Source organism: Lactuca virosa, chromosome 1, assembly GCF_052849685.1.
Source record: "Lactuca virosa cultivar CGN04683 chromosome 1, Lactuca_virosa_CGN04683_v6, whole genome shotgun sequence".
Lineage (NCBI taxonomy): Eukaryota > Viridiplantae > Streptophyta > Magnoliopsida > Asterales > Asteraceae > Lactuca > Lactuca virosa.
This window is the reverse complement of record NC_136426.1, coordinates 137,500,657-137,526,824: the sequence shown is the minus strand read 5'-3', so window position 1 is coordinate 137,526,824 and position 26,168 is coordinate 137,500,657. Positions and strand designations below refer to the sequence as shown.

General features: G+C 41.3%; 1 protein-coding gene across 2 annotated transcripts; it reads left to right on the top strand.

The window, feature by feature from the left end:
• The first annotated feature begins 299 nt into the window (after positions 1–299).
• LOC145158658 (uncharacterized) lies at positions 300–24,538 on the top strand. Of its 2 annotated transcripts, XM_079077522.1 has the most exons (6): positions 300–1,567; positions 2,298–2,351; positions 3,098–4,281; positions 23,432–23,874; positions 23,987–24,338; positions 24,431–24,538. In XM_079077522.1, the coding sequence occupies exons 3-5, from the start codon at positions 4,270–4,272 to the stop codon at positions 23,988–23,990; spliced, it is 459 nt and encodes a 152-aa protein (XP_078933648.1). In that variant the 5' UTR covers positions 300–1,567; positions 2,298–2,351; positions 3,098–4,269; the 3' UTR covers positions 23,991–24,338; positions 24,431–24,538. The 2 variants fall into 2 exon arrangements, 1 of the variants encoding a protein (XP_078933648.1); XR_013737288.1 differs by lacking the exons at positions 23,432–23,874; positions 23,987–24,338; positions 24,431–24,538 and adding an exon at positions 4,343–4,682.
• Positions 24,539–26,168: the final 1,630 nt, after the last annotated feature.

Genomic DNA, 26,168 nt, shown 5'->3' with positions numbered 1-26,168 from the left:
ATGATGATAGTTGCAAATAAGAGTATATTGATTGAGTGCTCGACAATTTTCAATACAACATAGTTAAAAATGAAAGAAAATATTAAAATCTCGAACAAATAAATTTGTTGAATAATGAATGAATATGATCTCAGAAAGGTTTTTGATGCAATTGATGTTAATGATTTAGGGATTGTTTGACATGTAGTTGACTGGGTTCGCTCAGCACTTTTGGCTAACTCTTGTCAACACTTTTGGCCCGATCAGCTTTTTTGATGTTTGATAGAGGACTAATCACGTATGACCTGGCCAATGTTCTTATTCGGTCCAGGGTATTTGTCTTATTTGGTCCATGGTAAAAAGGAGGCTGACCGGAACATTTCCCCATCTTATCGTGATGCTTTCAACACTCAATCGTGAACAACAACCTCCATCGTTTCTCTTCTCTCACTTCTGTCTTTGTCGAGTTTGCTCCTCGCTTCTACCATCGCCAATGTCTTCTTCACCATGCTTCTTTCTGGGACTTCTTCCATCTCCGGTAAGGTCTTTGAAATCAATTCTTCACTATGCTTCTTCCCGGTTGATGCCTCTTCCCGATTCATGAAATCGATTTTGAAATTGATTCATGAAATCAATTTCTATCCATTCATCTCCTTCAATCGTCTTCAAAATCAATTCATGCCTCTTCTCGATTAATGAAGTCGTTTTATTTAGATTCATGAAATCGTTTTAGAAATTTATTCATGAAATTAATTAACTATTCATACGGATGGGTTTGACTTTCCACCATGGGTTTTAGAAATTGCAAGACTTGGATTCTAGTTTTGTAAAAATAAAGATTAAAACTTCTTTTTGTGGGTTCGTGGGAACTAGTTGCAAGTACATGTTTAGCAGAAATGGATATACATTTTACATATGGATATTTTGATGTGATAATGGAACAAATTGAATCTAAACTATTACTGCCAATACGGTTGATGAGATAATGGATATTAGTGTTGGTGTGTTGAATAGTAGCTCTCTCAAGGAAGCTTTTCAAAAAAAAAAAAAAAAAAAAAAAAATTCAACATACCGGTTTTTGCGTGTGTGGTTCTTTCATGTTCATTTATACAGCTGGTCTTAGATAGAAACAAGTGCTTCTGTAGCTATAAAAAGTTGGTACCAACCAGAAAAAAACACGTAACATCCCGACTCCCAGGTATTTCTTTTATTATTTATTATTGGGATTTCATGAGTGACTCGACGAGTTGTGAGTCTAACTCGTCGAGTAGAGTTCGATTTGGTCACGTGAGTTTAATGATCGACTCAACGAGTCGGAGAGCTGACTCGCCGAGTTGGCGCTGTGAGGCGAAACCCTAAATCTCCGGGGTTGGGGCCTATTTAAGAGAACTTATGTCCTCATTTCCGCCTCACCAGCTACCCAACTCCCCTGTGTGAAACCCTAAACGTTTGTAGTGAGCTAAGAGAGTTATAAAGCTAATCTTTGAGTATTCTAGTGCATCTTTTGAGGAGAATAGGAGATTATCCAGCAAGGAACGATGAGAAACTGTTGGATCTAGTGCTATATCGACCAGAGCTTCTGTGGGAGGTAAACAGCCTACACCTTTCTCATCTTATTGGTTAGATCTCATGATTATGGAAGTTAGGGATTTTACCACCCTTTTTATTGGGACATTGAGTGCATTGAGTCTATCAGGAGGACTAGACTTCATATCTGGACCTTGTGAGGTCCATAGAGTCCAAAGGTCTCGACTTTATTCAACCGTATAAGAGTTATTATACTTAAGCACCCTTGTTAGAGTTGTATTGGCATTTTGGAGCAACATATGCCATGCATGAACGTAAAGATCGAAGCTTTACGTGCCATTCGAGACTTGGGAGCCTAGATCTAGTGTGTGGAGTAGTAGATCCGCCTTAAAACATCTGAATGAGAGTTCAGACTGAAGGGACTCGCCGAGTCAACGAGCTGACTCGACGAGTCGGCTAGGGTTTCCCCGATAAGTCTGGACATGGGTAACTCAGCGAGTTGATGAGACAACTCGATGAGTTAAGTTAGATTTTCACGATAATTCAAAGGAAACAAGGGGACTCGACGAGTCACATAGATGCACTCGGCGAGTCGGGTCAAACACGGACTGTTGACTCGAATACTGACTTCTGTTGAGTTTATGGTTTGGTCAAGATAGGGTTTTAGGGAGCCATGGAGGGGTAAAATGGTCTTTTACCCATTCAAGAGTTAGAGAGAAAAAGAGAATAACCTTTGATTATTTAAGGTCGTGAATAGGGTATTAATTAAAGATAATTATCCTATGTGTTAGGCGGAGGCTAGTTCGAGATCCGTGTACGAGGGTACTTGCTTGATTGCTTACGAGGTGAGTCTTCTCACTATACTTACCTTGAGTGGTATCTTTGTGTGACCGAGATGTCTTATGTGTTTATATTGAGTATTGTGATATCCTGCATATTGTCTTTGTGATTTATGCCGCGTATTATTCGGATGCACCTTCGGGTATGTGTGGACTCAAACTGAGGATTTGAGAAAGTTTTCAAGATAAATGTTTTTTCTAAAACTGAGTAAGAGTTTCTAAGAGAAAAACGAGAAGGAGTAGTGTGTACAATCAGCCAGAGCCCGAACGATGGTTTCCCAAAATACCCTTAGTTGTTTACTTAATGAAATATTTATGAGATATTACAAATGCATGCTAGAGAATAGGCTAGGTATTTCATATTCTAGGGCTAGAGTTGCCTGATTTGTGATGCCTTAGCCTAGGAGATGCTATTGATCAGTAAAATCTGTTATTTTCCCTGAGTACGTGCTGAGTTCAGTATCGAGAGGTAATCTAGGAGAGATACCTAGATGAGCATACGAGTAGCCTACTGAGAGAGTAGTTTGATATTTGTGAGAGATAGAGTACTTGTGAATTAGAATCCTAGGAGGAGGACTTGGGATGACTACAGGTTAGGTGTGGAAGGTAGTATTGGGCCCGTACTACTGAAAGCACCGAATCTGTATGCAATCCAAGTAAGAATCCTTAGGATGCTGAAGAGCATGTAGGGACGGGAATTCAAGTGTGATTATACTTGAGCGAGTCTCTAATGATTTTGTGTTGTGTTTCAGAGACATCATGGTGGGTACACGCCACAACCCCGAGAGCAATGGGACTAGTGATGATGAGATTCGCAGGATGATTCTCGAGGAGGTGGCCGCAGCCATTCGAGAGGCGATTCCTGAGATGTTTGGGTCTACTAAGACCACACTGATTGAGACATTTGATGAGCGATACACTGCTGTTTCTGAGGCGGCTGCTGCTGCAGCCACCACAGCTGTCGCTGCTGCCAGTCCACAGGGTGGTGACTCGTTGCTTCGGGAGTTCAGCAACACGAAGCCACCAGAGTTTGATGGGACACATGATCCGATTGCGGATATGAGATGGATCTATGATATTGAGGGATGTTTTTACACATGCTCGTGCCCAGAGCATTTGAGAGTTCGGTTCGCGCTGAACCAGCTTCACTTGGGAGCGAAGGACTGGTGGAAGTTTGTGACAACCAGTTTTACTCCTGCAGAGCATACTGCAGTGACATGGGAGAGGTTTACACTGATGTTCCGAAATGAGTATGTTCCCTTGGTGGAGAAGGAACGGTTGGCCCAGGAGTTTGTCTCTCAAGCAGAAGACAAAGTTAGTGACGAAGATTACGAGGATGTTCCACGAGAGGGCGTTGTTCTGCCCTGAGCATGTGATGACTGAGTAGGCACGCATGATCCAGTATTTGAGCATTCTGAGGAGGGATATTCAAGAGTTCGTGGCGAAACTCGTCTTATCAGACATTTGCCGAGCTTCAGGAAAATGCCAGGAGGAGGGAGATCGAGCTGGAGACTCAGGACGGGGAGGAGGCGGAGTCTCAGGGGAGAGACCGGAGGCCGGCGCAGTTGCAGTCGGCAATAAAAGCGGGCTAAGCCCGCTGATTCGAGATCTGGAGGCCAGAAGGGCCGCACTTGTGGCAAGTGCGGCAAGACTCATGAGGGATCTTGCCGGGTGGGGATTTGCTACAAATGTGGCAAAGAGGGGCATATGTCGAAGGATTTCCCCAAGGGATTTGCAGTTTGCTTTCACTGCAACCAGACCGGCCATCAGAAGGCCGAGTGCCCTCAGCTTGTTCAGGGATCAGCCGAGGGTTCCACTCCTGCTGCTTTGCGCACTATCGATAGTCGGCCAATGAAGGCCGAGGTTCCGAGGGCTCGTGAGAGAGCTTTTCAGCTGACAGCGGAGGAGGTCCGCGCAACATCTGATGTCGTGGTTGGTACGTACTTCCTTATTTATTTATTTTGAGATTTATTGTGCTTATTCTGTGCTGTATTTAGGTACATTTCTTGTGAGTTCTATGCCTGCTTTGGTGTTATTTGACTCGGGTGTGAGTCGATCCTTCGTGTCTTTAGCTTTTAGTCATCACATCAGTATCCGACGTGAGGTGTTGAGTCGACCTCTGAGGGTTTCCATAGCTGACGATGTGAGATCCCTATTTTCACGGCTAGAAAAGACCAATTTTGTTTATGCTTTATAAAAATGAGAGTACTTCTTTTAATAAAAATGTTGCAGAATTTGTTTCCAGAAAAACATGATAAATGTGTTATCAAAGCATTTCCGAAGAAATGTATTTTTATTCCTTTTAAAAATTTGGGATGTCAGCGTCAATACAGAAACATAAGCATAAACAGAACTTACATTCATTTACACTAGTGATCTACATCTCTTTTAAATCTCTCAATGTAAAGTAGCTTCGTATCGACACCTGTGATACAAATAAGCTTGAGTGGGTCAGGTTGGGAAACCTGGTGAGTACATAGGGTTTTCAACCCACAATAATATAATTATTATGTTTAATCATCAAACAATTAACCAAATTACCCATCCCCAATATCTTCTTTATTCTTAAGGGTCAACCCTAAGAATTATTTATCCTACATTCCTTCAATCCGAAATCCATTGCTTCCAGGGTTTATACGACAGACACTAAGTCCATAGCTGCCAATGCTCGTTCGTAAAGCACTAATTCCATAGCTGCTAAAGTTCATTCATCGGGTACTAAATCCATAGCTACCAGTGTTTATCTAATAGGTACTAAGTCCATAGCTACCAACGTTTATCTAACAGGTACTAAGTCCATAGCTACCAACGTTTATTCAATAGACACTAAGTCCATAGCTGCCGATGTTATTTGTTAGGCACTAAGTCTATAGCTGCCAATGTTCACTCATATCATCTTTCATCTCTCATCATTCATCTACCCATGTTTTACCCAACATATTCGTAGATATAAAATACATATACAGTTTAAATTATTTAAAACATGTATAAAATCGTTCATCCAGCATAGATAGCAAGTATACAGGTTATATGCACACATAACACGTAATTTATATAAAATACTTCATACCTATGTGTAAGATGAAAGTAACTATGCACTCACCTGATAAGGTGGTGATTCCGAATTCAGACAGCGTTTCGCTTCTACTAATTTATTTTCCTTCGACGAAACCTAGTATCATTACCACTAGATTTTAGTTTAACGTTTGACGAGACTAATTAATAGTCTAGCTATTATTACTATTATATAGGCGTTAAACAATACTCTTCACCCACTATGTACAGACAGGGGCCAGACATAAAACACCGGAGGGCAGGACCATTTTGGCATATAGAACTTCTGAAATCCAACAACCCTATGCGACCCTTTAAACCAGATTCCCCGTACCGCGAGTGGTTAAAAAGATATTATAACGACACTATATAACTCATAATAATAGCCCAAATAATTATTATAACGTCCTAATAACGTTACTATAATTAAATAAAAGCTATATTTTAAAATAGCGTAGGCATAACTCACTTACAACGGGTTTTCTCGAAAACCGGGCTTCGCTTGGAGCAGCGTTCCCGAGCCGAAAGGCCCTTTTTCTCGATACTCCGGGAGCCTCAGGGCTTCCTTCGGGCGCTAGGGGTTTTCCTAGTCTTTAGGGGGGTTAGGGAGCTAGAGAGAGAACCTAGAGAGAGAAAGAGAAGGTTGAAATGGTGTGGAAATGAAGGCTGCCTCGGCCTCCTTTTATAGTCGCGAGGCCTCGGAGCACGCTGGGCGTACTTCGGACCTACGTTGGGCGTAAGGACTCGGCCGTACACACGTGTCACGAAGCTGCTACCAAGTATTTCCGAGAACGCTTGGCATCCGAACTGTGTACGCGGCACGTAATGCGAACACGGGGCGTCCGAAGGTACGCTGGGCGTACCCCTTCGCACAACCTCAACATTTTTCACCTTTAACTTCTCAAAATTCGTAACTTTTGCATAGGAGCTTTGTTTTCGACGTTATTTATATCCACGCGTAGGCGGGACCGTACTCTACAAATTTCGTTTAGACTCTGTCGGCTAATTTTGACTTTATTTTTAAAGTTATATTTTTTAACAGGTCGGGACAGGGTTGGTCCGTTAAAATCCATAACTTCTTCATCCGACGTTCGTTTTTGTCTTTCTTTTTATAGTTATGCTACTATTAACGAGATCATCGATTCTCGTTTAGGTTGTGTCGGCTAAAAACTGATTGATCTAATATTCGAACTCCAGGCTACATATTGCTAAGCCGAAACTTAGAAAAATCATAACTTCCTCATACAAAATCAGATTTGGGCGTTCTTTTTATGCACGCTCTCGGTTTAACGTATTCTACGACTTTCGTTTAGATCGCTAAGACCAAATATCGCTCTATCGTAAATTTACTATTTACACTTCCCGGTGCCGTGCCGGTTTCGTCACGAAACTTCGACAGGTCATAACTTCTTCGTTATAACTCGGATTTCGGTGTTCTTTATATGTACGAAATCCTTGTAACATATGCTACAACTTTTATTAATACTATTCATTCTAAATAGCTTTTTATCAAAAAGTCATTTTCGACACTTATCGTCTCTAAATTGACTAGCCCGGATCTACGGGCGTTACAATTATCTCCCCCTTAGGATGATTACGTCTCAGAATCATCAACGAAACCGGGTTGTATAATGACTCCATACTTTATCTCTTCATCCTAAGTAATAATCGTAACTTCTATGTTGCTTCAAACGAGTATCTAACTCTTGGACTCCATAACTGCAGGCGGTGCTCGATCTTGCACCAACTCCCTATCTCACGTTGGAATCCAAATTATGACCTTCAAGTCACAATCTCGATCCTTACTGGAGACTGCTTCTTCTTCTTAACAATCTTAAGATTACTACCATGGACCGATGTGTCATATTGTAATGACCTATCATCGTATGTTGCAACGCTTAGACTCAGGTTTTTTTTAGAGTCAAATTTCCAGAACAGACTATACCTCCCTTCATGTTCTAATGTGATATAATCACATATTAAAAGGTAGCATTCCTAGCTACAAGCAACTATTACGATACCTCTACTGATCGCTTTGATTGTCTTTCACTTCAATCTTCTAGCTTAAGTCAGATGCTACATCGGACTTGGTTCTCTGAACCATGTAACATACTCGTCTTAGTCGGACTCAATTTGATATGACCGCTAGGGTCGGGATAACAACAATATTCTTAGTCATTACCGAAACAATGGTAACGACATACTTGAATAAAATGGTATCAATTACTAGCTTCTTGGTAACCTTGTGACTTTCCCTGATCCAAGCGTGAGTCCTGTGCTTCCGGTAGTATAGGCCTCTACTACCATTCACACCTACTCATACTCTTTCCGTCCCAAGTATTGTCTCGTAGTTTTCCAAGTCACCATACAAGAAAATCACATAACAGCTTAACACATCAGATAACAAAACGAAGGATTTATATTATTCCTTGAAACAATTACATAGGTGTTCAGGTTCACCCTAGACTATGCCTCTAATAGGCCACACCATACGATACTATGGCTACTGCATAACTCGATCTTCGGATATGAAGTCCTCATCCTTGATTCCTCACGTTGTTATCTGCTTCGTCGAGGATCATGTGGAATGCCCTTGGCCTTGGTGGTGTATCTGGCCTTACCGCTTTATTTTTCCTCGGGCAGTCTCTGGACATGTGCCCCTTGCCTCCACATCTGTAGCATACCTTATCATTATGTGTGCAGTCCTTGGAATAGTGACCGGTCCTCCCACATTTGTAAAAAGTCACTTCTTCGTTGCATCTCCCACTATGCTTCTTCTTGCACTTATCACACCATCTCGCATCACCTCTTTCTCCTCCTACAAGCTTCGAGAATTTTCTCTCCTTGTTGGACCTTGAAGATCCTTCAAACTCCCTCTTCTCTCCTGCCTTATCTTTTTCTAGACCCTTTTCTCTTATCTGGGTCTCTACGTTCTTAGCTGCTCTAACGGCTGTTTTCAAAGTAGTTGCCATTTTGACCGTTGGGCCAAAGTCTGTGGGCAACCCGTTAGCGAACCTATCTATCTTGGAGAGTTCCGTAGGCACCAAGTAGGGGAATAGCTTCATCCTTTCAGTGAATGCGGTGGCATACTCATCAACACTCATCTTCCCTTTCTTCAAGTTCTGAAATTCGTTGTTTAGGTCTATCAGATCTATCTCTGAGCAGTATTGCATTTTCAACTGCTCAATTAATGCTTCCCAAGACATTCGCATGGCTTCTCCTCGTGACATTGTATCTGCCAACAACTTCCACCAACTTAGCACTCCGGTCTTTAGTCGTTTGACTGCAAAGACGGTCTTTTGCTTATCGCTGCAGTTGCAGCTCTCAAATACCATCTCCATCTCGGAGATCCAGTCCATAATATCCACTAGTTTTGGGCTTCCTGAAAGACTCGGTGGTTTTGCACTCAAGAAATTCTTATACATCCGCCCATCCTTGTCATTTCCCCTCTCTGGGCCATTCCTCCTTGCCCCTAGGGTTCTTGCTTGACTCACAGTGCGGCTATTGTTTCCTTCCTCCAATTTCTCGACGATAAGCTCAGGTTGCATAATGGGTATTGTAGGTTCGTCCCTATTTTCTTGCAACATTTGCCTCATCTCTTCTCTTTGCTCAGCCAACACAGCCCGAACCATGGCTTGTACTCCAGCCATTATGATTGGCTCGGGTCCAGCTACCACCACAGGTACTGGCTCAATCACTTGGGGTTGAGGTTGCTGATTCCTATTTCTGTTCGTGTTTCCGACTCCGCTTCAGGTTCTTTCCATTTCGATCTTACACACCAAATCATACGTTTGGTGTGAAATGACGAGAATTAAGATAGGAAAGATTTTATTTACGATTGACGTGTAAACCTCCCTATCACTCTAAAAAGTTACATGCCAGTTATAATACCGTACTTAAACGTTTAGAAATCTAAACACATCAAATTTCCAGATCCGGACGGCAACAGACCATAGATCCGTTCGGACATTTAGCATCATAAAGCATCATAAATCATTTAGCACATAAAAGCATGTCAGGCATTTTCCCTAAATTAGCTAGTACTTGTGTCTATTTAGGTGTATTACCTAAAATTTATTAAGCACACTCATCACCATCATTGCTTAGCATCCTAAGTGTAAGTCTACAAATAAATCCTTATTCCTCGTTCGCTTAAACCAATGCTTTGATACGAACTGTGACATCCCCATTTTCACGGCCAGAAAAGACCGATTTTGTTTATGCTTTATAAAAATCAGAGTACTTCTTTTAATAAAAATGTTGCGGAATTTGTTACCAGAAAAACATGATAAATGTGTTATCAAAGCATTTCCGAAGAAATGTATTTTTATTCCTTTTAAAACCTTGGGATGTCATCGTCAATACAAAAACATAAGCATAAACAAAACTTACATTCATTTACACTAGTGATCTACATCTCTTTTAAACCTCTCAATGTAAAGTAGCTTCGTATCGACACCTGTGATACAAATAAGCTTGAGTGGGTCAGGTTGGGAAACCTGGTGAGTACATAGGGTTTTCAACCCACAATAATATAATTATTATGTTTAATCATCAAACAATTAACCCAATTACCCATCCCCAATATCTTCTTTATTCTTAAGGGTCTACCCTAAGAATTATTTATCCTACATTCCTTCAATCCGAATTCCATTGCTTCCAGGGTTTATACGACAGATACTAAGTCCATAGTTGCCAATGCTCATTCGTAAAGCACTAATTCCATAGCTGCTAAAGTTCATTCATCGGGTACTAAATCCATAGCTACCAGTGTTTATCTAATAGGTACTAAGTCCATAGCTACCAACGTTTATCTAACAGGTACTAAGTCCATAGCTACCAACGTTTATTCAATAGACACTAAGTCCATAGCTGCCGATGTTATTTGTTAGGCACTAAGTCTATAGCTGCCAATGTTCACTCATATCATCTTTCATCTCTCATCATTCATCTACCCATGTTTTACCCAACATATTCGTAGATATAAAATACATATACAGTTTAAATTATTTAAAACATGTATAAAATCGTTCATCCAGCATAGATAGCAAGTATACAGGTTATATGCACACATAACACGTAATTTATATAAAATACTTCATACCTATGTGTAAGATGAAAGTAACTATGCACTCACCTGATAAGGTGGTGATTCCGAATTCAGACAGCGTTTCGCTTCTACTAATTTATTTTCCTTCGACGAAACCTAGTATCATTACCACTAGGGGGGTTAGGGAGCTAGAGAGAGAACCTAGAGAGAGAAAGAGAAGGTTGAAATGGTGTGGAAATGAAGGCTGCCTCGGCCTCCTTTTATAGCCGCGAGGCCTCAGATCATGCTGGGCGTACTTTGGACCTACGCTGGGCGTAAGGACTCGGGCGTACATACGTGTCGCGAAGCTGCTGGGGCGATGTGGCCTCTTCCGATACCAAGTATTTCCGAGAATGTTGGGCGTCCGAACTGCGTAAGCGGCGCGTAATGCGAACACGGGGCGTCCGAAGGTACGCTGGGTGTACCCCTTCGCACAACCTTCACATTTTTCACCTTCAACTTCTATAATTCGTAACTTTTGCATACGAGCTCCGTTTTTGACGTTCTTTATATCCACGTGTAGGCGGGACCGTAATCTAAAACTTTTGTTTAGACTCCGTCGGCTAATTTTGACTTTATTTTTAAAGTTATATTTTTTAACAGGCCGAGACAGGGTTGGTCCGTTAAAAATCCATAACTTCTTCATCCGACGTTCGTTTTCGTCTGTCTTTTTATAGTTATGCTACTATTAATGAGATCTTCGATTCTCGTTTAGGTTGTGTCGGCTAAATACTGCTCGATCTAATATTCGAACTCCAGGCTACATACTGCTAAGCCAAAACTTAGAAAAATCATAACTTCCTCATACGAAGTCAGATTTGGGCGTTCTTTTTATGCACGCTCTCGGTTTAACGTATTCTACGACTTTTGTTTAGATTGTTAAGGCCAAATATCGCTCTATCGTAAATTTACTATTTACGCTTCCTGGTGTGGTGCCGGTTCCGTCGCGAAACTTCGACATGTCATAACTTCTTCGTTATAATCGGATTTCGGCGTTCTTTATATGTACGGAATCCTTGTAACATATGCTACAACTTTTATTATGACTATTCATTCTAAATAGCCTTTTATCAAAAAGTATTTTTCGACACTTATCGTCTCTAAATTGACTAGCCCGGATCTACGGGCGTTACAGACGAGCATGCAGTTTTTGCTACTTATGTATTCTGAGGATATGTGCTGGAGATTTTTGGTGTCGAGTTCCAGATATATCTGGTGCCGATAGCGATGGGCGATGTCTATGTCATCGTGGGCATGGATTGGTTGAGCCGTTTTGGAGCGGTGATCGACTGCGAGTGTCAGTTGGTGACTATACGAGACTCTAGTGGGGGAGTGCTTATAGTGTATGGTGAGGGTACCAGATCTGGGTCAGCTTTCTGCTCTGCTGCCAGAGCGAGGCAGAGTTTACAGCAGGGTTGTATGGGTTTCTTGGCGTACGTGATGGATACGCGGGTTGTTTTGGAGAGGCCGAGTTCTATCTCCGAGGTTCCAATAGTGTGCGAGTTCCTGAATGTTTTTCCCGAGGAGTTGCTAGGTGTGCCTCCCGAGAGACAGGTGGAGTTCCGGATTGATTTGGTTCCGGGAGCGGCACCATAGATGTAGGAGTTATCCTCACAGCTCAAGGAGCTGCTGGGGAAGGGTTTTATCTGACTGAGTAGCTCACCGTGGGTAGCGCTGATATTTTTATCAAGAGAAAGGATGGTTCACACTGGATGTGTATTGATTACCGAGAGTTGAACAAGCTGACGGTCAAGAACCGTTATCCGCTACCGAGGATCGACGATCACTTTGATCAGTTGCAGGGGCGTCTTGGTTTTCCAAGATTGATTTGAGGTCTAGATATCATCAGATGAGAGTTTGTGAGGAGGATATCCAAAAGACGACTTTTAGGACTCGTTATGGGCATTACGAGTTTGTGGTGATGCCTTTTGGGCTCACCAACGCACCATTAACATTCATGGACCTCATGAACCGGGTGTGCAGGCCTATGTTGGATCGATCGGTGATCGTGTTCATTAACGATATCCTGGTGTATTCGAGATCCAGGGAGAAGCACGAGGAGCATCTTAGAGTGATTCTTGGGGTTTTAAGGTCGGAGAGGCTTTATGCCAAATTCTCCAAGTGTGATTTCTGGTTACGAGAGGTCCAGTTCTTGGGACACCTCGTTAATCAAAATGGGATATTAGTCGATCCGGCCAAGATTGAGGCAGTTTTGAGATGGGAGGTGCCGAGATCCCCATCCGAGATCAGGAGTTTTTTGGGATTGGTCGGCTACTATTGGAGATTTATCAAGGAATTCTCCAAGATTGCGGTTCCTCTCACCAGATTGACCCGGAAGGGTGTTACTTTTGTTTGGGGGCCTGAGCAGCAGGCATCATTCGAGACTCTTCGCCAGAGGTTGTGCGAAGCTCCGGTGTTAGCCCTTCCGGAGGGAGTGGAGGACTTCTGGTGGTTGTCGAGGCCAATGCTTCTTTAATCCTCCTCAACTCGAGTCCTCGTCCAAAATAAAATCCAACGCGCATCCCGCTTGTACTGGCACCGAGCCCAATCGCCACACTTCAAGTCCACGAACAATTTGCAAGCCCCCCAATAGTCTCGCACTCCTTCCACACCTCCAATAACAAATAGTCTTCGATAAATCCTGCAAATAAGCTCAAAAGACTGGAAAGCACCCGGTAAAGGAGAAAAATAGCAAAAAGAGAAAATATGCATGAAGATTAACTAAAATGAGATGGAATGTGCTAAAATAAACTATAAAAAGAAGTAAATAAAATGAAACTATCAAATCACCCCAAGCTTAAACCATACTTGTCCTCAAGTAAGACAAGACTAAAATGAACTCGGGATGAACTATCCTAAGAAAATAAAAAGAATGGATAGAACTGCGGAACCTGATCACCGTTAGTCAACATGGTTAGAATTGATCTTGCTATTATCTCATTACTTTTTCATCCGATGACAATGGGACCATAAACCACAGCTAGGGCAACTCCTCTAGGTGAGTAAGGAGGGATGGTCAGTCGCAGCCCCAATGGAACATGAAAATAATGAAGAACATATGTAGTAGGGAGAAAGCAAATGGACAGGCTCGTATGGAGCTCTTCTTTTTTTAAGTGCACACTCTTATCACGAAAGTTGCGTGATCTCACGTTTGTCGGCCACTCTCAAATGTGATTGGGTTTTATCGCTCGGGCACCGTTGTAGGAATCAGTTCACTTAGTGTTAACCCAAACCTCCCTTAGTATCCGACTCAACAGTCTCTCTAACATCACCAATTTGCGAAAAGAAACAACTCGATCTATATACAATAAGACAAACCTATATAAATGAATATCAAACACCGGGTGACCAAAATGAAGGAAAATTTGTTCAATAATTGAACCGGTCCCCTATCTAAGACTATTACAATTTTTTTTTGTTAAAACATATGCAATGCACTAACATATTGAATTTTTTCTTTTCACCAAGAAAACTTTTTGACTCAAAATTTGGTTCCCAAAAGTATGGACGTTGAACCGAAAGACAATAATAATAATCCGAATGGTCTAAGTTATGAAAATGACCATGTGTGGAGCATAAAGATGTAAGCTCCTTTTCAAACTTGTGATTTTTCCAATCATAATGAAAATGTCCAAATGTGGACTAAAAGACTCTCTAAAATCCTAAGAAGATCGCAAAAAAATATGGTGATGTAAGGAGACCGGATATGGATTCTACTCGGGGACAAGCACCAGTGCTTCATCCTCATGGTTCAAACATGATCAAGTGTGATCCTCTCGGCGGCATGGACCGCAAGGCTAAGAACATCCATTGCTATACTATATCCTACAGTTGTTAGTATTGCATGCATAATTCTTCGTGAAACTACCTGGCCATGATCACTTACCCCTTTAAGCATCTGATCCCAAGTATGAAGTCCCAAGCTGCAGCTAGTGGTCCCGGTTCGATGGGTGAGATAGCAACACAATCCTGGACCAATAATGATACAATAACTGTAAACCTGTTCCATGGCATCTAAGGGGGGTGAGAATAAACAGATAACAAAAATGCATGAATGCTAATGCCCTAATCTAAATGTCATGTAAAAATAAAAAGTGAAAAAGAATAAAATAAAATCTTTTTTTTCTTCGAATTTTATAAAATAAAAAAAATGAATGCAATTTAAGGCTAAAATGCTATGCAACCTAACTAAAATGCATGAGAAATCAAAAAGAAAAGGAAATACCCCACCCCAAGCTTAGAAACAAGCATTGTCCTCAATGCTCGGGGCAAGGCGAAAGTACCTAAACCGGGGGATCGGGAGGTGGATATGGGTATTGGGGGTAACGGTAGGGGTAAGGTGGAGGTGGATAAGGGTGAGTGGGTGGAGGGTATGGATAGGGAGGGGGAAGTGGTATGTCCTCAAAGTGGTTTTACGATTGATGCCACCCCCACATATGGTGCATCTGCTGAGACATGATTTGGTTAGAGACACAAAGAGCCTCGAACCGTTCAGCAAAATTGGGGGGAAGCGGGTAATATACGGGAGGTGCTTGGGGCTGGGCTTGCTGTGGACCATGGGTGGGGTCATCGTCGGGCTCGTCATTCACATGCATCCCGTCATCATCTTGAGCCTGAAGCGCATCCTCATTGACTGACTGAATGATGGTCCTCGCGAGTCTCCACTGAGTGCGATTGTTGAAGGTGAAGTTGGAGACTCGGGGGTCGGGAAGAATAAGATATCCGACCCCTTGAGGACAATACCATGTAAAACTGCTCCTATTCCTACGACGGATGTGATGCATGTTAGTGAGAACCCACTAATCCAAGAGAATTTTGTTGTCGACGGGCGTATAGTCATCTGAAAGCTCAATGTCTAGACCGCGGGCTAAAAGGGTGACAAATCCTCCAATGCAAATATCATCGGTTGTTTTGGTTCTCATGAATGCGCATTTGTGAAAAAAGAACGGGGCAAAATCCGGGATCGGTGGGTTTTCACGTCGCATCATGCACCAAAGGAAGAATAGCTCATTTTTTGTGACTTGGCCGGCTTCTTTGCGGGAAAAAACAGTGCACACCAAGATACGATGGACAATGCGGAGGCACGGGTGAATGATGGAGGTTGCTTTATCGCGACCGGCACATGAGAATATTTCCCCGGTGATTTCCGTCCAAAAAGTCTCATGGTTGAACTCGGCAGGCAAGGTGTCGAAAACCGTGAATGTGTTTGTGGAAGGTAAGCCCAAGATGTCATTTATCCTTCCAAAATCAATGTACGCCCAGTCCCCCATAAGTTGGAATGCAACCTTTTTTCTCTCGCTGTCTAACCCACAGTCGGCAAGGAACTCTCTAGTAGGGAGCTCGTAAGTGTGTGCCATGAGTTCAAGAAGATTTTCCCACCCGATGTTACGGAACAATTGAGTGACTCCCTCAAGAACCCCTAATGAAATGAGTGTAGGTTTGCACACAAATTTGGTGGAGGCAACCTTCCTAGGCAAACTCTTCTTGTAATTTCTAGTCGCCTTTGCGTCCCGAAACCATGGAATGTAGGGTTCATCATTTTGAGTTGTAGCGGGGGCCTTGCCTCGGGCAGCAGCCGAGCGTTTTCTAGATGTGGACATGATCAACCTGTAAGGAAATTAACAACCATACGGACCAACAATACCAACAAATAATATTTCAATGCAAATCACCAATCGACTCCCTACGGACTTCTAAAACGGTTCAACAATCAAAGCAAGAAATAATTCCTAGACTCATTTGATGCAAGACCATATAAATTATTGTTCTAAAACATGCATATTGGTCAATTAAAGTCAAGGAAAGAATGTACCCGTTGGTGACCACGACTTTTGAAAGGCGAAAATTTGCGCGCAAAAAATCAAGATTTGAAAATCTTGCAACACTCCACCCCAAGCTTGAAGCTTTGCTCAATACCCCGTGAGAAGCACTTTATCGTGAAAACCCGAGAAATCCGGCAACGGCTTGAGATTCCGGCGAGCTTTGAGGGATATTTTTAGTGGGGTTTGTATCCTTTCCCAAGAGGAGTACAATGGTGGTGTCCGAATTGCGAGAGGTGGCCGGAGTTGGCCGGAAAATGCCCAAAAAGTAGCGAGATGGTGGTGGTGGCGCCCCGGATTCCGGCAACAGTTCGGAGCGGTTTTTGAGTGGGGTTTGTAGAGCTCGGAAAATAGGAGAGAATGGCGGTGGTTTCATGTAATTCCGACCGGCGGTTTGACGGGAAATTGAGTTTTAGTGTTGAAGGTGGGGGAGTTTTAATGGAGTTTAGGGTAAAGAGGAAGAAGAAATGGGGAAGAAGAGGCCGTCTGTAGCTTTTCTTGGGTTTAATTCGTGGTCAAACATGGTCAAAACACGGGTCAATTGAAGTCAACATGTCACACGGACAGGTCCTGGAGTACACGCGGTCCGCGTGAGGTGCCCTAAAATGGTCCATTTGCTCAATCCCTCACGCAGACGTCTTTCCGAGTACACGCGGTCCGTTTTTATAAACACGCGGACGACACTTCTAGCACATGTGGACCGCGTAAAATGTTCTGTGACCATCCAAAATCGAAGAATCACGCGGTCTAATTTTTGCCCACACACGGTCCGTTTTTATAAACACGCGGACGGCTCTTCGAGTACACGCGGACCGCGTGAGTCTTGCAGAAACCTTGTCAACTCTTTTGACGTATGGGGCTTAAAATTCAACACTCTTTTACTGCAAGAAGGAAGAAGAAGAAATGTGAAATGCAAAAATGACTTTAGCTAAAACATTTATTCGGAATTAGAAAGGATGAAAACAGAATGCTTTCCAAAAATGTCATTCTTTAACGTCTTTGGCGAGACGTCCTTCCCTCTCGATTTCAGTATACCGTGGCATCCAAATGGATGACATCTTGGACATTTGAATCAAAACCTTCATAGAACGGCTTCAATTGATATCCATTAACCTTGAAAACTTGCCCCGTGTCGACATTTTTTAATTTCCACACCTCCATTAGGACTCTTTTCTTGTATTTGACTTTCTTTTTACGGGAGAACCATATCGGACTTAGACCTTTGATGATAGCAATCATCCAACTACATTCTATCTTGTACTTGTTCAGTATGTTGACCAACTCTTCCTTCTTTGACATGGTGGTTGAGCAGGTGACCGGTTGGGCGTCTTCTTTCTCGGGATACGTATCATTTGAAGGGTCCAACAAATTTATCATTTCCGGATCTTGTGGTTGTTCTACCACTGGAGTTAGTCTCTCAATGGTAGTGGGTGGCTCAATCTCTCTTTCGTTAACCCCCAACACTTCCTCTATAGTTTCATTGACAACTTTCTCAATTTCTTCTTCCTCCTTGACAAATTCTTCCACTTGTGCTTCTTCCTCCTCTTCTTCATATAACAATCTTGGGCCATCAAAACTTTTCTCATCTTTTAAAGGAATAACACATGTGTTATGCCATGGGCTCTCTTCATATGGTAGTTTGTCTTGAGCTTCCATTATACTTATTGTTTGAGCAAGTTGTGTTATTTGTTGCTCCAAGCTTTTGAGGCTAGCCTGCGTTGTTTCCTGGAAATGTTGGGTAGAAGTGGCAATGCTCTTCACAATCTCCTCTAAGGAAATGTTTGATGTTTCAGGTTGTTGAGGAGGTAGATGATATGGATGTTGGAATTGTGGAGTTGGTTGGTATTGGTCACTTCTCCAAGCTTTGTATGGGCTTTAGCATTGGTTGTATCCCCAAGCTTGGTTGTTGTCCCACCATTGATCATGTTGAGGTTGATCATAACTCCACTGGTTTGACCAATAGTAGCTTCCCTTTTCTTGTACTTCTTCCCATCTTCCTTGTAAATATGGACACATGTCGGAATGATGTCCATTTTGGGCGCAACAATCACAAATAAGAGGCATGAGTTGCACACTTTGGTCACTTTCAATCATCATAACTAACTGAGCTAGCTCAGAAAGTTTATCTTCAATGCAAGGAGTGTTCATTTCCGAACCATACTTTTTTTTTTCAATTTTTTTGAGTTTTTAACTAGAGTACCTACACAATGAGATCTAGGCATAGAGAAACAAACTGATTAAATATAAACCAATCCCTGACAACGACGCCAAAATTTGGTGGTTGTCAAGGCCAACAAAATAAATACCCTAAATATTACACACTAAAAAAGTCTATAGTGGTAAAGGGATCGTATCCACGGAGATTGGTTCAATTTAAATCTCTATGTAAATCACTTGTTCAAGTACTTGTAAAGCAAGAGTAAATGTAAAGGGGGGGGGGGTTAATTCTTTTTGATTGTTTAAGAAAATTAAAGCTACACTAGAATGTAAATATGTCAAGCAAGCAAATGAAAGATTTGATTAAATTCAATGAAGTGAAGTTGGTTGATTTTGGGATACACCGCATGGATGACATGGTTGACTTATCATTAGACTAAATGGAGTAAATCTTGTGAATTAGTTTAACTTAGCTATAGCAATTCATAAGCACAAATTACCTCAACTCTTCATTGTTATTAAAATGGTTAGAGGAGCTCTAACACAATTCCTTAATTAAAGTCACAAAATCAATGAAGCATGTAATCTTGTGAAAATCAATTAGCTTTAAGTTCTAAGAGTTACCAAGTCCAAAAGATAATCTAATGCTTACATTATCATTATGGAGGAAACATTCCCATGGTCTAAATGAAATGAAAAGAAACATATAAACCATTTGTTGCTTACTAATTTGAGGGCCCATTACTGAACCAAGAAATTAGTCAACAAAAATAAGCATTCATTCATCTAAGCTCATGATCAAAGATAAATAAACACAACAAGGTGTTTAACTAGAAAACATTTCCATAAACTTCAAACACAAGATAATAATAAGTCTTCAAAGCAACTAATCATTCATCCATGGGTTAAACCCTAATCAACCAAATGAAAATCTAGCCAAGCATGGCCAAAGTAAAAGAAATACAATATAGTTTAGAGATACCAAACATGATTCAAAGTGTAAGATGAAATGAAATGACACTAATCTTCAAAATCTTCCCAAGCCTTCTAGAGAGCAAAGTAGAGTTGTTCTTCAAGGTGTTGATTATGAATCTCCCCCCAAATCTCTAGTAAAAAGTGCTTTCATTCGGATCCAAAAACTCCCTAAAAGCCATCCACCAACCTTCCCAAAATAGAGTCAAAAAGTCAAAACTCAGATTCACCACAGCACGATCCACGCGGACCGTTTGTGGATCCACGCGGACCGCGTGGGTCTCGCTGATTGCATGCCTTGGCCCATTTAAAATACAATCCAACCCAAATTTCCTCATTCATTTTCAGCTTACATGCACAACTCTTGGTAGCCCAATTATGTTATTCCAAAGCCTCCAATGATGCTCCAATGCTTCTTTAATCCTCCTCAACTCGAGTCCTCGTCCAAAATAAAATCCAACGCGCATCCCGCTTGTACTGGCACCGAGCCCAATCGCCACACTTCAAGTCCACGAACAATTTGCAAGCCCCACAATAGTCCCGCACTCCTTCCAAATGTGACAACCGTAAATTTCTGGTAAAGTCAAAGTCAAAGAAAGTTAACAAGTCAAACTGGTCAACTCATCTAGTACTAATGTGATTAGGGATTACTTTATGTCTACTAATGTATGACTCTAAATCTTAAATGCAAAGTAACACTTGAAAGTTTCAAATGTTCAAAATTCTAAACCCTAATCAGAAGGAGGGAAGTAACAACTCTATAAAACACTATCACGTGCCCTTCGGGGGTGTATAACACTCAAAATGGGATGTAACTAAGCCTATGGTCTTTAAACTACGAAGAAAAACATTAATAAAGGCTCCCGACAAAGTCTCTCTCAATCTCTCCCATTGTATCTATCTCTCTCCCCAAATCTCTCTATGTACCTTCCTCAGTCGAAAACAACCCAAAACCAAAGGAGAAAACCCAAAGGAACCCTCTTGGTCCGGAACCCTCTTAGTCCGGAACCCTCTTGGTCCGTTACCCTCTTAGTCCGGAACCGAACAATTTCACATCCCCCTCAGCTTCAGAACTCCTTCCCTCCGGAAAGTGGCTCCGGAATGCCTTAGCTTCAGACTCCCCACTCCGGAACCATGAAAGAGCTTCAGAATATCCCCCTTTGGCCCCGAAATTGTGATTTTGACTCCGGAACCCTCGCAGGTTTGCATCCTTCTCCCGATTTTCGACCACTTTTGCGTTTTAAGCTCGTTTTTCATGATTTTCGCGTGGGATTTTCACCCAAACTTATATTTTGACATATAAGACCATATATATATATATATATATATATATATATATATATTCATATTTTAATCACATTTTGGGGGAAATCTCAACTTAAGGACAATATCTAGTGGGTGAGATATTGAGATAGAGTGTTGATCTTTCCATGAAGTATGACTCAAGTTAACCCCCATACCCACATAGGACAACCCTCAGTCACTATTCATCCATACCTAGTTAACTATTTGTCCTCTCACACCTCTCCTCCAGCTGGTATCTTGATCAAAAGTTGGAAACCCATCTCTCCTTCCACTTTACTCACTCTCTCACCAAGAAACAAACACTTCTCTCTCTCATTTCCCTCTCAAAGAACTCGAGACTCCAAGGCTGCCTTTGAGCTTCTCACCCTCATTCGGTAAGTATTCTCATCCTACATTGAACATGTTGGATAAGGTGTCTAAGTCCATAACTATTTCTGGTATATACTTGACCCGACCCGGCATGGTCCATTTGGGTTGCATGACATCATGCATTTGGATAGACTAAATGAGAGAAATAACACTTGTGGTTTATTAATATATTATAAGTTCTAATATATTAATAATATTATTTAGTTAGTACTGATCAAGAATTAATCTAGAATTAATTAAGTGATCAAAAGGAGACTAATTAAATATATGGGTTGATTGTGTAAATCATCCATACTTGTATAGTGGGCTAGATGCTCCATGGATTATCTAGTTGGGCTAAGGTCCATAGGATGCTCTATGGATGATCCATGGGAGTTACAAACCCATGGGTCATGGAAATGAAGAGCCATGTTACATTTGGGTTTACATGGTGTAACCCTAATGCAACATACTATATAAGCATACTTAGAGCAACCAAAATCGACTACACTAGTGAGACAAGAGGGCAAGCCGAATTTAGAAGTGTTCTACATTTCTCTCAAGTCATTCCAATAGCATTTGGTGTTGTGTGAAACATTTGAGGCATCACACTTGGGGTGCTTGGCTCTCAAGGTTTTCAAGGAATCAAATCAACTACAAGGTATGTAATTCTAGCTATCTCTTATGTTTATAAGTTCCCCATGTATGCTAGATAGGATTAAGAACCTTGGAAATCAAATTTTGCATGTATTTTAGACAAACATAGATCCAAGGTTTCTAGGGTTGCATGTACACCTTAGGAGTGTTAGAATGCTCAAAACCCTTCAGTGGTATCAGAGCCTAGGCTTGTTTGTTGATACTTGATGCAAAATAGCTGGAAAAGTCGAAGTTTTTTGCTGTCTGCACAGGGGACTCGTCGAGTCCATGGGGGGACTCGACGAGTCTAAGCGAAACTTCATCCAACTCGGCGAGTCAGTTCATGCACTCGACGAGTTGGCTAGGCAGAGTGCATATTTTCGACTTTTGCTGCTGGAAATGGACTAGAAACATTACCCTAAACTGTTTTGATGTTTTAAAATCTGTTTTAGTTGGTGTAATGATTGTTCTAATCCATTTACAATGGCTAATATTAAGATTACATGATTATATGTGTTCATATGTTCTTGAAATTTTGATATGATTATTCATGTTCTTATGAGTTCTTGATAGATCATAAGAATTACTTGTTTAATGCTGAATTCATGATCTTTATGTGTTTTAATGGAGTCCATAACTTGTCCTCAAGTTATGGATAACCAAAAGTCTCTTTGTATTAAATCCATTAAAAGAACACATAAGTTATAAAAATGAAGAGTCTTCATTTTAATAACTCATAAGTTATGAATTGAAAGGTTTTGTAAAGTTACAAAACTTGCCCTCAAGTTTTGGAACATGTAAAGTCATCTTAATAAACTTTAGTTCCAACCCCTAGAATTTTAAAAGTTAAAATTCAACCCTTATACTTTATAATATTATAAGTTAATAATAATATATATATATATATATAAGATCAAAGTCGTTTTACCATTAGTAGGCCTCATTCACGAAGTCGGTCTATAAGGGGGGTATAAGGTTGTTGCCTATAAAATGGTAGCTTAATGGGTGTCCACTCTCACCCACCGCTTCCTTGACTGGTGGAGGGTCGTTAGCCGAACGGGTAGGACAATGACTTTAAATTCTCATTAAAAGTATAATGATTATTATAAAGTAACTAAATGTTTTTATAAATTCCCAATCTTAGTTACTTTAGGAAAATGTGAATAACGTGCTAACCCATGAAATTACACTTTGCACTTTGTCTAAGTCGTTGGTGGAGCGTGTGTGGTTAACCGACACACTAACTTGGACTTAACAAGGTAGGCAAAGGGTGACTTAAGGTTTTTCATAGGTCGGTGGAGCGCGTGTGGTTAACCGACACATCGATTAAGTGAAAAACATTAAGGGTACCAAGTAATTTGCATGGTTACTTCACACCTTGTTTTGTGATCCTCGGTATCCCAGTCACAAAACATGAAGGACACACTCGAGATTGAAACATGCCATTTAAAAGTTCAATGAATCTCAAAAGAATCTAGGAGTTTCTAAAACCAAATAAAACCTAATAATTTAGATATTTCGTTTTTCATGGTGGAAATTGGTGAATCGTCATTCACCTACCTTTCAAATATGTTTTAGCTTAGATTACGTCATCCCTCTTCTAAGTTATAATATATTGTGATTGGATCCTAGCCTTAATATTACATTTGGGTGTTTTATTAAGGACTATCTTTATATCTAATCTAAACTTGTTTTCTTCTTTTCAGATGTCTTCCAACAATGCTGCTTCTGGCTCAAACCCTACCGGCTCCTTCTCTCTCATGAACCTTTGTGGGAGAGTCATCTTTGATGGATCCAACTTTACAGATTGGATCAGGAACATCAGGATGGTCACTCGGTATGAGAACAAAGAATATGTTCTCGACAAGGAGCTTAAGGTACCTGAGCCGACTGCTACTCCTGAGGAGCTTGGTGAATATGAGGCACATGAAAGAGATGCTACCAAAGTGGCATGCATCATGATGGCCACTATGACAGCCGAGCTCCAAAAGTCCTATGAGGACTACTATCCTTTTGAAATGCACCAGGATTTGATGGACCGCTACCATCAGAGTGCTCGTCAAGAGCGATATGAAATCATCTCCTCCATGATAACAACCAGGGTGAAGGATGGTGAACCCATCACGGGCCATATGCAGAAAATGCAAAGGTATGTGGACTGTTTGCTGAAACTTAATGTGAACTTCCCCGAGGAGTTGGCAATAGATATCATTTTTCACTCCCTACCTTCGTGTTATGATCAATTCTGCATGACATACCAGATGAACAAGGAGGAAGTTACACTCAGCAAACTTCAAGGACTCCTAAAGACCGCAAAATCAGGTCTTAAAGGTAAGTCGGTTGTTACCACTCCTACACCTACTCCAAACTCCGCACCTGTCCTGGCAATCGGGAAAGGTAGAGGGAAAAAGAGGAAGAACCCTTCGAAGGGTACCAAGGGTAAGACCCTTGATGGCTCCTCTTCACGTGGAACCAAGAAAGGTTTCGTTACTCCTTCTTCTGACCCAAAAGAGGCTGAATGCTTCTATTTCCATGAAAAGGCGCACTGGAAGCGGAACTGCCCAAAGTACCAGCAAGATCTGAAGGATGGGAAAGTAAAACCCAACCATGCAGGTATTTACACTATATTATCTAATAACTCACCCTATTCTAACTCTTGGGTCCTTGATACCGGCTGTGGTATTCATATTTGTTCTGATTTGCAGGGACTAAGAAGAAGTGAGAATGTGGAGCATGGGAAGATAAACTTGATCATGGGAAACAGGAAAGTTACACCTGTCACCAAGATTGGAGTTTATACTTTGTTGCTAAGTAGTGGGTTTACTTTAGATTTGAATAAATGTTGTTACTCGCCTGAAATGGCAAGAAATATTATTTCCTTTCATGCTTTGTACAAACAAGGGTTTACCTTTTCTTTTGATAATGAAGTTGGTGGAATAAATGCTTTCTTTAATAATGTGTTTTATTTTTAAAGTATTACTTTGTGATGGTGTGTATGAAGCTGTGTCTGTTATAGATAACTTAGGAAATAATGTGTTGTGTATTGATTCTACTAATGATAATAACTTGGGTAAAACATCATTATGACATTGTCGTCTTGGACATGTAAGCAAGAAACGCATAGGCCAACTCCAAAAGGATGGAGTTTTGGAGTCATTTGACCTAAAGTCAGATGATAGTTGTGAATCATGCTTACTTGGAAAAATGACAAAGTCACCCTTCACAGGTTCATGTGCTAGGAGTGAAGGTTTGTTGGATCTAGTACACACAGATGTGTGTGGACCCTTTAAAACTGCCACAAGGGATGCTAATCGTTATTATGTGACTTTTACAAATGATTATAGTAGATATGGATATGTCTACTTAATCAAGCATAAGTCAGAAACTTTGGATAGGTTTAAAGAGTTTAAACAGGAAGTAGAGAATCAATTGGGCAAGAAAATTAAGATGCTTCGATCCGATTGTGGTGGTGAGTATCTTAGTACAGAGTTCCTCGACTATCTTAAGGAATGTGGGGTTGTCTCACAATTGACACCTCCCAGGACACCACAGTTAAATGGTGTGGCTGAGAGGCGTAATCGAACCTTGTTGGACATGGTTCATTCCATGATGAGTTGAGCTTCGCTACCAATCTCATTTTGGGGGTATGCCTTAGAGACTACCACCCATATCCTTAATCTGGTCCCTACAAAGAAGGTTGCCAAAACACCTCATGAGATGTGGACTGGAAAAGTTCCTAATCTAGCCCACATCAAGATTTGGGGTTGCGAAGCTTTCGTGAGACGCGAGACTCACGATAAGCGCGAACCTCGAAGTGAGAGGTGTATTTTCATCGGCTACCCACATAAATCCTTTGGTTACCTCTTCTACAGACCTAGTGAGAATGTGGTCTTTGTAGCAAGGAGGGGTGTCTTTCAAGAGAGAGAGAGTTCATAAGCCAAGGAAACAGTGGGATGCAAATTGAACTTGAAGAAATTCAAGAGTCAAGTGGTGAAGGAACCTCAAACCCTAGCAATCAACTTGAGGAGGAAACTCGTGTTGATCCGACAGAAGAGTCTGTACCTATGAGGCGTTCCACGAGAGTTAGGAATGCACCTGAGCACTACTATGATTTCCATATTACTGCGGAAGGTGAGACACTTATCAGTGATAAGACACTGGTAAGTCTGGATGAACCTAACAGCTATGCGGAAGCCATGGCAGGCCTAGAGTCTGCTAAATGGAAAGAGGCAATGGACAGCGAGATACAGTCCATGTATGATAATCAAGTTTGGAACTTGGTTGACAATGTACCAGGTCGTAAGACAGTTGGGTGCAAATGGATCTTCAAGAAGAAGACCGGCATGGATGGTAATGTACACACTTATAAGGCGCGACTGGTTGCAAAGGGCTTTTCTCAAACTCCAGGAGTTGATTATGATGAGACCTTTTCACCGGTAGCCA